The 17,563-nt window shown below is 36.0% G+C and overlaps 1 protein-coding gene across 1 annotated transcript in view; it reads right to left on the minus strand.

Annotated features, from left to right (window-relative positions):
• Positions 1–17,563, minus strand: part of LOC150105519 (little elongation complex subunit 2-like) — a 294,381-nt gene that overhangs the window by 160,406 nt on the left and 116,412 nt on the right. Inside the window, exon 5 of the mRNA XM_090394868.1 lies at positions 10,745–10,885. Within this exon, the coding sequence (XP_090250994.1) occupies positions 10,745–10,885 (141 nt within the window). The remainder of the gene's footprint in view (positions 1–10,744; positions 10,886–17,563) is intronic.

A 17,563-nucleotide genomic window follows, 5' to 3' on the forward strand; every position in this document is an offset into this window, starting at 1 on the left:
ATCTAGTCCAACCCTTATGATCATCTGGGGAATTCAAATAGAACCAAAATGAAGAAAGGAATAATAAGAGATCAATTCCTTCTCCTACACCTGTACAGGTTGCATCATTTTAACCATTTTTGACAAAATTTGAAATATAGTTAATCCTGTGTTGTGAAAGTTCCCTCATAATTTCCATGCATTTTAACATGATGAAAATGAAGAAGAAGACCATGTTATAAACTTAGAAGAAGAAGAATATATATATAGAGAGAGAGATCAGACATGTGACTAATTTTAACCAGTTATATGTTGAGTATGTTTAACCTACTTTGTCTAAAAAAAAAAAGGAACTGATATCTCATAAAAACCAACTCATAAGTTGAAAAAAAAAATAATAAGTGAGCTAAGTATACTCAGGAAGCAGGAGTGGGGTTGCAATTTAGAAATAGCTCCTTGGATGACATTACTGTTTCAAGCGTTAAGAATGCATTTCAAAACAACAGCAACAATACAATGACAAAACATATGTCACACTACAAACATATAGGTCACAACTGCTTCAGGAGGTATCCACCTTAGTAAAAAGTTACATATGGTGAATGGCTCCATCTTGAGCCATTTTCTTGTTTTATGAACATGTTTTAAATCACAACAGACTCTCTCTCTCTCTCGGTATGCCACACTTTGCAATTTGACTAATACGAACACTACCAGTGCCCATCTATATATCATATATGCAGCCTTTTGGATTACATTTTCCATCAATTTTCAGCTGCCAATATCATTTAGGTGATTAGTGTCCTTGCTTTATAACCAACTGTAGTGTGAATCACACTGCGGAACGGATTTAATAAATAAATAAATAACTCAATCATCCTTTTTCTTTTCTCCTGGAAGATGCTTGTGGACAGGTTGTAGGTTGTGACCTTTTCAAACTCAGGGATTTTAGGATTTTCAGCTTGCTATTTGATTGCACAAAAATTATTATGATGAAAAAATGGCAGCAGAATACTTGTTTTGCATTTATACTTAAAGAAAAAAAAAACATTTGGTCAAGTTTTTTTAATGCATATATATGCAATGAATATATATATATTATATATATATTTAATGCATAAATGTATAATTATAAATATATAATATAAATATATATTATATATATATATAGATTGTTCTTTTATGATATCCATTTTGTTCAAAAATATGTGAGAGGTGATTAATTTCTTTTTGAAGCTCATCTGGATCATTTAAAATAGAGCAAGCTCTGTGTCATAAAAGAACAATTAAAAAATTTCTTATAGATCCTCCTAGCACATCAATACAGAAACTACCAATTTTAAAGGTAACATCTCAATCGCATACATCAGTTCAGTCTCCCAAAAATTGGCAAAAGTCCTTCAAAAGTACAACATCAGGATGTTATTCATCATTCTTCCAAAAATCAGATCTCTTATAAGCCATCCTAAACATAAGCATCATAATCTAAAATATACTGGTGTATATACTGTAATGTGATGCAATGTTCCTTATTACGGTCGAACTAATAAATCTGTTGAACTACGCATGGAGGAGCATAAAAGAGACATCTCCTATAAAAGATCAAATACTAGTGCCTTATCCAGCCATGTTCTCTTCTCTAACAATCCTCGTGATAATTTTCAAGGTCACTCAGTTTCCTGGGATAGATTTGAAAACATTTTCGGTTGCAAGGATGAATTTGAAAGAAAGATAGTGGAATCCAGGGAGATCGTCCTTAATCCCGAACATTTGAACAGTAATTTGATCTATAACATCCCTGAGAGCCATAGTACTGTTATTCAATACTGGCATTCTGGAGAGTCTACTACCACACATACAATAAACAATGGCACGTAAATAGAACAGCTGGAATTTTAATACAACGTTTTTTATTTTTAATTATCTTATAAAATTAACCTGTACTTCTCAGTTTTCTTAATATCTTCAGTCTTTCATTATTGTTTCTTCTACCTACAAAGATACCTGATGAAGGCCATAATAAGCTGAAACTAGTTGTATCATTAAAGTTTTCTAACTTATTCTCAGTTTGTTAGTCATTAAATATCTTTTTTAAATGTATCACAGTAACCGAGTCAATGCTCATGAATACATATATATATATATATATATTCAAAATACATATTAAAAAGTGTAGACATAATTTAGCATTTGCTCAAAAGTACTGAAATTATCTTGCACAGTTAAAAAAATAAAAATAAATGACGTCTGTTATGAACATTATAAGCAGCAGGCCTAAAATAGTCACAACTGTTGTATGGAAAGCGAAGTCTGAGTATGAAAAGATCTAGCTCTGTGTGCTAAAGACCACCCACAAGAATTCTATTGATATGCTGCAAGTAAAAGAAAGAATGAATATGAAAGAATAACTCTTCTAAATCCAGATGGTGTGAGGGTAGCAGATGCAGAAGAGGTTGTTCAGCTAATGAGTGCCAATTTTGTTAAAAACTATCACCCTGGTGTATGCAACATTGAGCTCACTGCTACCTCTTCACTGGATAAAGAAACACAGCTGTATGAGGTAGAGGTATTATAGCTGTTGCACAAATTGAATAAGAATTCAGCAATAGGGAATGATGGGATATTAGCATATGTGCTAAAAGAGTGTTCAGATGAACTGGCCATTCCTTCGATCAGGCTGTTTAATATGAGTTTCAGAACAGGAAAAATTCCACAGGAATTGGAAGGAATGTATGGTAATTCCATTGCACAAGGGTGGTGCAAAGATTGACGTATCCAACTATCAACTAATTAGTATCTCAGGAGTGGTGGTAAAGATTTTGGAAAAATTGGTTAGGGCTCACACTCAGAAATGGGTTGACAGACTCTCTACTCTGCAATGAACAACATAGGTTTACTAAGGGAAGGTCATGTTTTAGCAACTTGCTCACATTCTATAACAATGAACTAGACAAGAGGGAATGGATACCTTCGAGCGCTGTCTATTGCTGGATGTCCAGAACCCTTTCTTTCCTATGTTATGGAGCTATACTTGGGTAGCTCAATCACTATCACTACAGGATCTATTCCAGCAGTGCGGGGTGCTCGCTAGGGTGATCCTCTATCTCCCCATTTCTTTAACTGCGTCATAGATGAGTTTCTTCACTCTCTTCCTAGCCATATAGGCTACTCTCTAGACGCGTCTTCCTTTAATGCTATGGCCTTTGTGGACGATCTTATTCTTGTAGCCTAAGGTGGGCTTGCAGGAACTCCTTGACCAGGCAGTTGACTTTTTCTCTATTCGAGGCCTTTCTATTAATGTAGAGAATTCCTGCTCTTTAGCTCTTGTCCCCTCTGGTCGTGACAAGAGGCTTAAGGTCGAGACTATAAAGTTTTCCCCTGCACGGGAGGCCATTGCATTCTTTGACCATCCTGGAAGAGTCGAGATACCTTGGTATCATGTTCACCCCAAAGGGAAGGTCTTCCGTCCCTTCTATCCTAGAAGATGGGATCGCTTCTTTGAGGAATGCTCCTCTCAAGCCCCAGCAAAGACTGTTTCTCCTTTCCACAACCTCCTACCTCGCTTTTACCACAAGTTGGTGCTTGGCAGGACATATATCTCGGTACTGTCCCAAATGGGCTATCCATTCAGCCGTGAGATCATGGCTCCAACTGCCGCCTGACATCCCTTCTGCATATTTCCATGTGAGTGTGAAGGGCGGCAGGCTCGAGGTTCTATCACTTAGATGGCTGATCCAACGATGTGGCTGTCCAGAATCGTGAAGTTAGAACTATCTTCTTCCCCTATCTGCAGAGAGGCTTTCTATAGCCCATTAATACAAGAAGACTTTAGGCAGGCTAAAGGCTGGTCCCATTATCAAGGTATCTTAATTGAGTCAGCACCCACAGAACAAGATGAGCATCTCTGCTGCACTGTTCTGTAGATGGTGCTCCTTTAAAAGAGTCATATCTGGTGCCTCCCCAGCATGATTGGGTAAGGGATGACACCAGACTCCTCCCTGGGTTCGAGTATATTGACCTTATCAGGACGAGGATTTATGCCCTGCCCACTCGAGCCCACACAGCTCGATGGGGTAGTGACGACTCAAACTGTAGGGCTGGCTGCCAATACAGTGAGACATTATCTCATATAGCCCAGTGTTTCTTCTGCACCCATAGGATCCGCATGCAGAGGCATGATGTCATGTCTCATTCTGAACAACCACTTTAAGAACTAAGGTTAGGAAACCGCGGTGGAACCACATCATAGGACCTCCACGGGTTTGCATAAGCCAGACTTAGTGATTAAAAGAGATGGTGACGTTTGGGTAGTGGATGCCCAGGTGGTGGGAACAGGGCACCCACTGGCCTATACCCATAATAATATGGTAAACTATTATAAGAATAACCAAGATCTAGTTAGTAAGATACAGGAGGAGCATGGGGCAACTCTGAGGTTTACCAGCGCCAACATCTCTTTACATGGTGTATGGAGCACAGATAGCTATAAGGACTTAAAACAGCTTGGGCTTATGCAGAAGGATATAAAAGTTCTTTCCTTGAGGGTCCTACAGGGCACACTGGTGGCATAGCATTGCTACCAGAAAATGACTACAATGATAACTAGAACAGGCATAGGGTAAAACAGTTGTAAAGGCTTAGGCCTATATCAAGTCTGGACGAGATGTCTGGATGCCCAGAGTAGTACTGCCCATAACCAGTACAAAGATTAATAATAAAAAAAAATAATAACCAGTGGTGTACAAGGATCAGCGCTTGGTCCACTGTTATTCCATCTGTACATTAATAATATTGGGAAGGATTTGACAAGCGACATACAGCTATTTGCTGATGATGCAAAGATAGGTAGGGTAATCAGGAATGTTGCTGATATGCAGTACTTGCAGAATGATTTGAACAGACAGGAATTGTGGGCATGGGAAAATGGGTGTCAGTCAATGTTATCAAATGTAAAGTCATTCACTTTGGTGTGATTAGATATCCAATGTTGTATTATATTGGTGGGATTATGCTAGACGAAACTGATGAGGCTAGGGATGTTAGAAGATAGGAAGTTGAAGTTCAGGGCCATGTAGCAAAGATTGCAAATACAACTAAAAAGATAATTGCAATGCTCAAACAAATGTTAACATGTAAAGATAAGGATGTCATTTTGCCTCTTTACAAGGCCTTGATAAGACGTCACTTGGACTACTGTGTGCGGGTCTGGTCTCCTGGATTCCATTGTGATTCTGATACTGGAGAGAGTGCAAAGGAGAGTGTTAAAAATGATATCAGGATTGTGGAATACTGATTATGAAAAACAGATTGAGAATTTGTAGGCTGCAGACAATAGCAAACAGGAGAAAGAGGGGTGATATGATTGAGACTTAGAAACTTCTGAAAGGGGTCATACTGGATTTCAGTTGATGGACTTTTTCAATTTATGAAGGGGTGGGGAAAGGACAAGAGGGCATATTTGGAAGCTGAGAATGACGGCTGTAAAGAAGGAGGTGAGGGCTAGATTTTTCTCTCATAGGGTGGTACGTGACTGGAATGGATTGTCATTGGATGTTGTGAGTGCAAGCAGTGTGAATGAATTCAAGAATAACTATGATATCTGGTGTGTAGTATGTGGCCTCCCACGATGAGTCTCTGACTACCTGAAGGTCTCTCTTAATAATAATAATAAATCACAAAAAAGGACAATAATGAACTGGCGAAAAAGCACGATGAAAATTTTGATAATGTACAAATTCTAGTTACATCTGGAGTGACATTCACTCACCAGAGGTGAATTCAATCAACTAAGATATCAATGGCTAAAATCTTTTTCTCTCTCCTATATAGTATAGAATAAATCTGTTTCAACAGCCAGGCTCCAATTTCCTCTGCACTCAACAAATACATGCTGAATTGAAGATATGTTAGCCAGTCATGTAAGGAGATGAAAAGTATTTTTCCACCTCTATATGAATGATGATGACTACCGGATAGGAAAAAGCCCCCCCCCCCCCCCCCAATCACTGTTTATTATAAATTAATGTTTATTATTTAGTGGCACTTATTAATAGTAACATAAGAAACAAATTGTGTGATTTCAATCTGTTATAAGCAAAACACAGTTAAATAATAAAATACATATTAAATTAAATATAACTAAGGCAAATTATTTTGCAGAAAAATTTTCATTCTGCAATTCTAAGTAGTTTGTCACATATTTTAATGCTTAATATTAGAGTTCATGAAATATAGTGGTGATGAGGATTTTAATTATTTTAACATATATGCACAGTAAAATTGCGATAATTAATTCAGAATTATTATCTTATTCCATCTTCAGCATGGAAAGAAAAAATGGAGATTAAGTTTGAAAAACAACAACAAAAAAAAAAAAAAACAGAAGTATAATGTGCTTACCCACCAGCTGTCAATCCTTGATAAGTGCTGCATGCCAGAACAATATATTATCATAATTAGAATCCATTTTATAGGAGTTTGTAGTAGAGGAAAAACAAAATAATAACAACATTTTATGCAGTTCTGGAAGACAATTTACCACACTTTTGGAATGCTTAAACTATCACCCTGATTCAGACTAAGTGGTGAATGGGGACTTTTCACCTTTTCTTGAATAAGCATTCATATTTAATGACTGTTCTTCTGTGTAGCATTTTTCCTTAGTATTTCTCCAAATTATTCTACAACTAGTTTCAAACTAATATTTTTTTGTTCATTTGTTGAATTTCACCAGCTTGCATTTCCTTAAATGTAACTGTTATCTAAATAACCCCATCTCAAAATGCATGTTTACTAGAAAATTTCATTCAAAGAGCTGTTTAATCCACAATGGAACAAATATATAGCAAGATGCCCACTTCATATTGAAAATGCTTGTACTGCAGTGTTCTTTAATTCTTGTTTTTTTAATAATAATAACTAAAGGACCACACAACAGTGGTTGGAGGCGAGTGTGCCCAACTACATATCACCATCTGATTGGCCGTCTGGAAGTCCTTATCTGAATCCCCTGAAATTTGAATTGTGGTCAGAGCTTTTGAGAGTAGCCTGCAAGAAATCCCAGCATTTCCACTGAAATTTTTGCATGCCCAAAGTCTGTGATGCCACCATCAATATGTGGCATCACAGACTTTGAGCATGCATGAATGCAAAAGGGCATTTTGAACACTGAGTGCTGCTATATGCACATTATACATGTGGTTTGTATGTGCTGAAAGCTGTAAATGATTTACTGATAGATTATAGGTTTATGCGCTGTTCAAGTATAACAGTGTTTATGGCTAGACTAGGTGTGTGTGTGTGTGTGTGCGCGCGCGCGCACACACACACACACATACATTTGCACATCCAGCTAACTAGCCACTTCACAGCTCATCAAAGATATATATATATATATACAGTAAAACCCCTATTTTACACTTTTCAGGAGACTGATGAAAAAAAGTGTAAATAGGAGGAAATGTAAAAAAAAACACTAAAAAAAAAAAGGCTAAAAGATGACTTACTGCTAGTATGTGAGTCTACATACTAGTTTACAAAATTTAATAGCTGAAAATAAATGAATTTACAATTACTTACATTTGTCTATTTAAAAAAATCTTTAATTGTTCATTATTTTCGCTTTTAGTTTTTTTGTTTTTTTTTTGACATAGCGCCAGATTGTTTTGCATTGAGTTCAATGCTTGACTTGTTTTTTACTATCGTATTCAAAGTGGACACGGATAGTCCAAGATCTTTTGCTAAATGCACACGTGTTCTGGCATGCCAATCTACACGTTGCAGAATTGCCATCTTTTCTTCCACCGAAATACATTTTCTGTCTTTTTTCTCCATGTTACTAACATGGATAATCCACCACCGCAACTTTCACACGCTAAATTACGTAGTCTGCAATTTGTACTGTGATTGCTATCAATTTGTACTGTGATTGAAAAATCATGGTATCGCTCATCACTACATTACTGCTGCAAGCAAGCAAGTCACCATGTTGGTGGAAACGAAACTACAGCCGAAAGCAACGCCATCTGGGAACAGAAATGCGCAGATTTCCGCAAAAATCGATTTGAAAATCAGTATTGCCACCCGAGAAAAAAACGCAAATCACACGAAATAATGTCCACATCAAGTTGTTAATGGCAGGAAAACAATATATTGTAAGAACAGGCCTTAAGACGGGACCAATGGAAAATGAAGTAAATGGCAGGAACGTAAAAAAAAAAGAGGTTTTACTGTATATATACACACACACATATATATATATATTATTATTATTATTTCTATCCGAAGATCCCCATGGAGTCAGACTCATTGCAAGAGGTCCATTTGTCATACAGTGCCTTAAATACATTCAAATTCTCTGCAGACACCACACTCGCAGGTTCCAATCAGTAACAATTCTACATGCAAAAAACCTGCTTCTCACTCCTTGCTTACATCCTTCTTATACAGCTTCCAGGGATGACCTCTTGTTCTCCCATCTCCCACCATTTTATGAAAAACCTTTTCAATGTTAATCCTATAACAACCCATTAACAGCTTGTACATCTCTATCATATCATCCCTCTTCCTGCTATCCACTAGACTGCAAATTGCATCTTCTCAACCTTTCTTCATACTCAACATTCCAGAGATCAGAAACTACCTGTCAACTGCCTCTGGACTCTTTCATCCTTTTAAAAACCAGATGACCAAATCTGTGCACAGGAGTCCATGTTATCACCTAATGAAGCCCTTATACAATGGAATCAAAATCTCCTTGCTTCTATAAGTAAGTGTCTGCATCATTGCCAGAATTCATTGTATTCTCATCACAATTTTGACAACGTATCCTCTAAATTTTAGATCCTTATCCACCATCACCCCAAGATCTCTTATTTCTTCCACCTCCAACAACATATTACCAGCAAGAGTAAATTCCACGTACCATCTTAGTATTTCAAATTTTAAGATCTTACATTTTGCAACATTGAGCTAGCATCTCTACTATTTTCATTCAATCAGTCTATTTAAGTCTTCTTGTAAGGACATAACAACTGCTCTACTTCCCATAATTCTTCTCAACTTTGCATCATCTGCAAACAACTGACTATCCCATTCAAATCTTTCCCCAGTACCATTAACATATATGTTAAACAGCAATAGCTCTAAAACAGACCCCTGAGGCACACCACCAGTGACTTTCCTTTTCCAGGATATTACTTCCCCATACACAATTTGTTGATGCCTATCTGACAGTCAATTCCCCCTTAAGACTAATACATTCATTCCAGTGATGCTCCAGCATCATTGGAATAAATGTATTATTGATTCCCTGTAGTGGTTCTAAGTAAGATCTGCAAAATACCCTAATACAGCTGCAATCACCTCTTGATTCGAAGAAAAACATTGACCAGTAAGGAAGAGTTTTAGTTTGGGGAAGAGATAGAAAGTCAGAGGGAGCCAAATCTGGGGAATAGGGTGGATGTTCCAACAATTCATAGTGCAGATCCCTTAATTTTCACATTGCCAAAACACCTTTGTCGGCAGGTGCATTTTCCTGATGAAAGATGATTTTTTTCTTCTGTAAACTGGGTCTTTTCCCATGAATTTTTTCATCTAGCCCGGTTAAAAGATCGCAATAATATTCCCCGGTTATTGTTTTACCCTTTTCAAGATAATTAATAAACAAAATGCCTTTAGCATCCCACAAAATTCAATGCCATGACCTTTCCTGCTGATGGAACCGACTTTTGTCTTCTTTGGTGCTGAACAATCAGTTTCTGTCCACTGTTTTGACTGTTGTTTGGATTCTGGTGTGTAATGGTGAATCCAAGTCTCATCCATAGTAATATATCGACACACAAAATCAGTTTTATTCTTGTTAAAACACTCCAAGCACTGTTCAGAGATATTCATGAGAGTGCATTTTTGATCTGCAGTGAGCAAGCACAGCACCCCATCATGCAAAGCTTTTCATATGCAATTCTTCATGCAAAATTTATCCTATACATTCTTTTGAAATGCCTATAGTCTCAGCAATTTCACACACTTTGACTCGTTGGTCATCAAATACCATATCGTGCACTCGATCAATTCTGGTGCTGTTACACTTTTTGGATGTCCTTCACGTGGATCATCTTCAAGGCTGGTACGGCCACGTTTAAACTCGGTAGCCCATTTCTTAATTGTCGAAAACGAAGGAGAAGAGTGCCCATAAACTTTTATGAACTTTGAATGAATTTCTTTTGGCATTATACCTTCTTTTATAACCACACGATACTTAAATTTTATCCATTTTGAGGGATACAGACAACACTTTTGCTTCAGACAGCTGTATAAAACAAACTACTTAATGGAATGACCTACAATTTCACATGGATGGTTATGACAGATGTACCAACTTAGGAAAAAAAAATTTTTGCTGATAGTGTTGCCATCTATGGCTGAGGCCAAGAACTTTTCAGACCACCCTCGTAAATATATATATATATATTTTATGAGCTGCGAAGTGGCAAGTTAGCTGGATATGCAAACTGCATGCAGAAGGCTGGAAATTGGCAAGCAAGGAGATACCCAATTAAGGTGTAAACAATGAAATGCAAAAATAACATATAAGTAAAGTTATATGTTATTTTTGCATTTTGCATTTCTGGGAAAACATGGGAGTTTTCCCAGAAATAATATATATAAGTAAAGTAATGTTTTATTTGCATATAAATTTGATAATTATTTGGATACTAGTTCAACGATTTTTGAAGTATAAAAACTCAAAAATATATATATTTACCATTTCCAAAACAACCGATATTTGTTTCAGAAGTAATAAATCTTTTGCTGGTAACTCAGGAGCCAAATACTTTATTGTGGAATGTACAAAGTAATGCCTAGGATAGGAGAGAGCAAATTGGAGTTGCTCTATCAACAGCTCCTATGAAGAATAACAAATGTATGTAATTTTTATTTATAAAAATCAAAACTGGAAATTACAACTAATATAACTGCTTACTAGACCAAAGTTATTCTTTAATTATTTTAAGTTTTATTATGCTACTTAATGCAGAAATGTGACTTTGCAAGTTGCAAAACCCGACTCATAATTTAATGAAATTATAAATATGCAGTTTCTATAAAATATAAAAATCACTTATTTACTTATGTTTTAAGTAAATAAGTGATTTGATGTAATAAACTTTTCACTAGTTGCATATGGGAAATATATGACTTCTGTATTACCTCAACCTTGGTATCTTTTCTGGATCTGGCACCCACTGATGAGACCTCAATAAAGGTCAACTGTCTGGTTAGTGGCCCTTCTCATAATGCATGACATTATACACCTCTGAAAGATGGTGTGCTTTGCATTGTGGGATGCTAGTGTATTACATTATATATATATAATAATAACAACAACATTCATATTACTCTAGGGCAGTGGTTCTTAACCTTTTCGAAGTCACGGAACACTTTTCATTATACGAAAAATTTGGGGAATACCAAAAGCATTAGGGTCATAAGACTAACAATAAAAATATGCATGGACTTGCCTTTTATAAAAATGGAACTTATTTTCATGCGATACTTGAGCTTGTCGGCTTTTGCAGATTTCATCTAATATGTGATATAGCTACCCTCGTCTCTTTGTCTATATTAGTAAGTCTTTTATGCTTTTTAGTTTTTACATTGGTTAATATTGAGAAACTGAGCTCACACAAATATGATGTTGAAAACTGTAACAAAATTTTCAGTGCTTTTGTGGAGAGAGCCGGGTATTCGGCGTGGACAAAAAATCAAAAATTCTTCAAGAGTTAGTTCAGAGAATTTCATTTTTAGAGTACGATCAGTTGACAAGGTAACGACGAGTAACCGCAATTGTTCTTCTCGTAACGAAAATTCACGCTTGTGTGTATTCAGTCATAATTGTGTGTATTTAAGGAAGGAAAGTAACTTGAAATGTTTTCATTTTGAAAAATTTTGAAATGTTTTCATTTTCAAAAAAGACCAATAATTCATTCTTAAGTTCTAAAATTCGGAAAAGAGCTTTACCCCTGGATAATCATCTTATTTCAGTGTGAAAAAGCAAAGATTCATCCTTGGCTTCCATACATATGCAAAGTGTTTTTGTAAAAAGGCATGCTTTTAAAGGTCTGACGTGATGTAATTTACCATGTTTGCAACTTTGTCTAGTACAGGTTTTATTATTGCTGGTAATGTTTTCGAAACTAGAGATTCTTCATGCAAAAAACAGTGCATAGATATAATATTTGGGTTTCTTTTCTCTGCAAGACTAGCAAATCCTTTAATCGAGCCTACCATTGATGGAGCACTGTCCGTACAAATTCCTACACACAGCTCCAATTCAATTTTTAAATTTTCTAAATATGACATAATAGAGTCAAAAATATCTTGACCTGTTTTACGTTTGGTAAGTTCTCAGCAACATAGAAATTGATTCACTATTCCATTTTCATTAATGAAATGAAATCCTAGTATATGGGCTTTAGCGCTAATGTCAGTGGACTCGACAATTTGTAAAGAAAAATGTTGTTTGAAAAGTTTATTGGTAACTGTTTCCTCAATATCTGACATATCTTTAATTTTATTTTTTATTGTATCGGCCGAATGAGGAATTCTCATAATTTCTTTTTTTGCTTCGCCAAATATAATGTTTACTTAAATTAAGTAAATATTAAATCCAATATCATTTCAAAGCTGAATACAGAAACTATAAAATTTCATGCAAAAATTGACCAGAGAGCTTGCGGGAATACACTGCCACCACACTATGAGTTGCCCTAGCCGAACCTAATAGGAAAAGCACGAACACTAAAAGCGCCCGTATATTGGCTTCTATTGGTCCATTTTGATAGGTTTCACCAGTCTGACAACTGTTTCAAACTCATTGGTTTTCATCAGACACTAGGCAGAAACCAAAGAGAGCAAAAACTCTCAGTAGCAGGGAATTTTAAGCGTCGGAGAGGTGTATTTTTCCCTAAGCAAACTCAGTATGGCGGCGGTGTATTCCTGCAAGCTCTCTGGTCAATTTTCACATGAAACTTTTACAGTTTCTGTATCGGGCTTTGAAATGATATTGGATTTAATATCCACTTATTTATATAATTTTGCAAGGCAGAAATGAAGCTTTTGGCTTTTTATTTTAGTAAATAATGTTTACTATTTCACATTATGCTGGTAAAGTAAGAGACTACTATAGTATGTGGTTTTAATTTTACAGCAATTAATTCAGCTCCCTTATATGATGCAAGTTGTGCCTTATCAGAAATTTTAACAGTCTTTTCAAAATATTTTACTTGTTTAATTTGCATGTCCAACAATCTCTTGAAATAATCTTTAGTTTTTAAAGCAAGATTGCCGTGCTTCATAGTAAAGTGGTATTTCAACTTAGCAGGAACCATTGCATTATTGGATACTTTTTCTCTGCCTACAACACATTGGGGAATAGGACATTCTTCTCACTGATCCATGTAAAACCGCAACTTAAATATTCGTCCGAATATTGCCTATTAATTTTTCTTAGTATACTTCATATAATGCTGTCTTCTGTATGAGACGTATTTGCAGCAACATTATTACTACTACTTTCAGTTGTACTTGCCCCATCATTAATATTTGCCTCAGAATCACGTTTTCATTTAATAATATCCGCTGTGTGCTACTCGATGTTAGACAACCCATAAACCAAATAAAAATTAAAAATGGACTGTGCGCTATTACAATATTACACAACACACACGTCAATGAATGACTGTAAAAAGATGCTTCTCCCCGCCTCCCTTCTTGCAAACACATGACCTATAAACAATATGCTATTGGTTTAGAAGTCAACGCACATAGCAATCTTCAGTTGTCAGGATCAAAGTAGGATTAGAATAACTGTGTCATGTGGCATTTTCATGGGCGGAACACCGGTTAAGAACCACTGCTCTAGGGCATCGGTTCCCAACCAGTGGTACACGAACCCCTGGAGGGTACGTGCTGGGCCATTCAGGGGTACACGAAAAATAATCAATAATGGCGGAAAAACAAGTAAAGTAAACAAAATGCAAAACGTTAGTTATGGAACAATAAATGTTAAGTTTGAATCACCACTTTTACGAATATTGTAAAATTAAATTGTGGTTTGTACTTTTAGTGTAGTAATTTTCCTTTCCCAACTCATTACCTCATTTCCACTATTTTACATTAAGATAGGCACTAAACAAAAGTGTCAGTATTTAAAAACAGCTATTTTAAAAACAAGGGTACAATTTATAGAAATGGGTTTAAAAGAGGTACACAAGTGGGAAAAGGTTGGGAACCACTGCTCTAGGGTAATCATTTTTCTTTGCTTTTACAGCAAAAAAAAATGTAGAATACAATGAACAAAAGCTTCACAACAAATTCAGCTATGATTATTATTTATTATTATCATGTGGGCAGTGATGAGGTTAGTATGGGTCTCCAGTGATGAGTCTTCTGACCCATCACTGGAGGCCCATACTAACCTCAGCAATTTCTTGTAATCCAGTACTTTCAATATGATACAAAGTACCTATATATTCTTTTCATCCCAAAGTGCATTACTTTACATTTTGCAGCTTTAAACATTAAACTGACAATCATTATCCTTTGCCCATACACAACCCTCTGTTTTAACAACTATCTCTGATCCAGAGTATTTTAATAATAGGTCAACTGTCTGGGTAGTGGCCCTTCTCATAATACATGGCATTATACACCTCTGAAAGGTGGTGTGCTTTGCACCGTGGGATGCTACGGTAATCAATGTGGTGTCATTAGCCCCTGTATACAAGTAGTCCAGTTGTGAAGATACTTCATGTGCAAACTTTGTTTGCTTACACTTGGATAAAGGATTAAACCAAGAATATAATTTCTTGGCATCTTTAATTTAAACACTTTAATGTCTGTCTGTCAGCCATCCCCATCAGTGTTACTAACCTCATATGGTTTACTGTGATATATTGCTGGTCAAAATCCAACAGTACCTTGGTGTAAACATTTGCTTTATCTATTTCCATTGTCACTTTATTACAAATCGGAAATAAATTACTAAGGCAGGACCTATCTTTTGCAAAGTTGTGCTGCCTGCCATAGAGTATCATATTCTTGTTTGCCCATTCTGAATTTTACCTTTAACCAACTTTTCGATTGCTTTAATCACTACTCATGAGATACTAACTGATCTGTAATTTGTTACTTCTCTTGTGGAGCCACCTTTATATATTGGAACTATCTTACCCTCTTTCCACTCCCTAAGAACTTTGCCAAAGCTAACTTAGATTAAACAAGTTTATCAGAGGCACTGCCAATTCCCATGCACATTTTGATAGCACATGAATTGATGTGCCATTCAGTCCCACTGCTGTATTCACCTTGATATTTTTCAATATGCTGAATACCTTCAGATCGTCTACCTCACTTCTCACAATCAAAACTCTGTCACATCAGTAACTGTAAAGTCTCCACCCAGATGATACACACTTGCAAAGTAATCATTTAGTAGCTATTTCTTCTGCTTCCATCACTTATCGGCACTGAATAAAGTTATCCTTCCATAATCATTCTTTCTCTTAATTACTCCATAGTGCAAAAAATCTTTTGGCCTTATTAGCTAATTTTTTTAATTCTCATAATCTGATTTGGCCTTCCTTACCATAACTAGTCACCCTTGCACTTATTGGTGTATGTGCTCATGAGAATACTAATCACATTTTTTCCTTATATTCCCTCCACAATACTTTCTTTTTTTGCAGCTCCTGCTTTTGTTATATTTGGTGCAAGTAATAGTTAATATTCATGGCAACAGCTTGCATAATCTCTTTAGCAAGCATACCAAAGGAATGTATGGCAGTCTGATGTGTGATATTGAGCCTCATAAAGCAGAGAAAAGATATTAGTCCATGTAGGATGCTCTAGAAGAGAGACTTTATTTTTAGGGTATGAGTAAGGGACAACTGTTTCCATTTATGAGATGGAGCTGGTTCATTTGCTTCAACATAAAGACTTTCAGTGGGTGATGTGCAAACGGAACCAGTAGCTTTCTGTATACACTGATGATGGATGGGATCCAATCTTTGCAGACTACTCTGCCCTGCAAGACCATACCCTTGAACCTATAATCCAACTTGGAATGTATTAGCACATGATAAAGATGAAGTAATGAAAATTGACCCACACCCCTTTCATTGAGGATAGTGTGTGAAGGAAATTCAATGCTCTGTCTTGTACTTTTCTCTTAGTTGACAAATGCGTGCAAGCCTTTTTATCAAAAAGTGTCACAAGAAACTTGGTTTCTGCTGCTACTGAAAAGTTTGTCCATTCTTAACTCAAGATCAGAGTGCAGAGTATATTTATGAGAGAATTATACACAGAGATGGAGAAACACAATCAATCACTCTTGCTGAAGTTGTCTTTCAATTACCCTCATGTTACAATAATGAAATTACAATAATTGTGAAGTGATCAACATATAGAGCATTGCCTACAGTGGGAGGAAGCTGTTCAGTGATTCAGTTAACTTTGACAGCAAAATGTGTCACACAAAAGACAAAGCCTTGGGGAACACCCTCTTCTTGATGATAGGGCTCAGAAGGTGCACTTTCCTCTGGATTTGGAAGACCAGACTAGACAGAAAGTCTTTAACAAATTCAGGAAGTGCCCTCTGAGACTAAAGTTATAGTGATCTTTTAATATGCCATTTCTCCAGGATGTCATAAGCTTTCCCATGTCAAAAAAACACTGAAACCAGTGTTCTCGTTTCAGTATTGCATTTCTCATACGTTTCAAGTGGTCCAACGTGGAAATTTGCCAAAGAAAGCCACATTGTGTATTGCAGAGAAGACCGCTGATTTCTAAATATCAGAGAAGTCTGGCACTGACCATTTTCTCCCATATCATACAAAGACAGCTGGCTGTCAAAGCAATAGGCGATAATTGTTTGCTTGTATTGGATCCCTTCCTGATTTTGGGAAGGGGACGGTATATATCACACAGAATATTTGTCTGTCCACACAGAACTGTGGACAGACAAATATTTTAAAAAAGACAACTGGCAAACAATTAATGAAAATAAAAAGGAAATAACTGAAGAAGAATTAGAAATCAGCCTGAAAGAAACAAGAAACGGAAAATCACCTGGAGAAGATAAGCTAGGTTCAGAACTATATAAATACGCAGGAACAAGATTCAAAGGAAGACTCTTATTATTTTTAAATAAAATTTACTCAACTGGTATCCCCCCAATAGAATGGAAAAAAGCAATTGTGATTCCTATCTTTAAGAAAGGTAATAGAGATGACCCTAAAAACTATAGAGGTATCAGTATACTAAATTCATGTTACAAAATATACAGCAGAATCTTAAATAACAAACTAATGAAATATTCCGAAAACTTTATTCTAGAGGTACAAAATGGATTTAGAAAAGGACGATCATGTATAGACCCAGCCTTCTGCCTAAAATTAATAATAGAGAAAAGAAGAGAATATAATTTAGAAACACATATTGCATTTATTGACTTTGAAAAAGCATTTGACAAAGTTAAAAGAAACATATTATTTAACATATTAAAAGAAAGACAAATACCAAA

This window comes from Typopeltis vanoorti, chromosome 6 (assembly GCF_054136105.1).
Source record: "Typopeltis vanoorti isolate ZY-2024b chromosome 6, IOZ_Tvanoo_1.0, whole genome shotgun sequence".
Taxonomy (NCBI): Eukaryota; Metazoa; Arthropoda; class Arachnida; order Uropygi; family Thelyphonidae; genus Typopeltis; species Typopeltis vanoorti.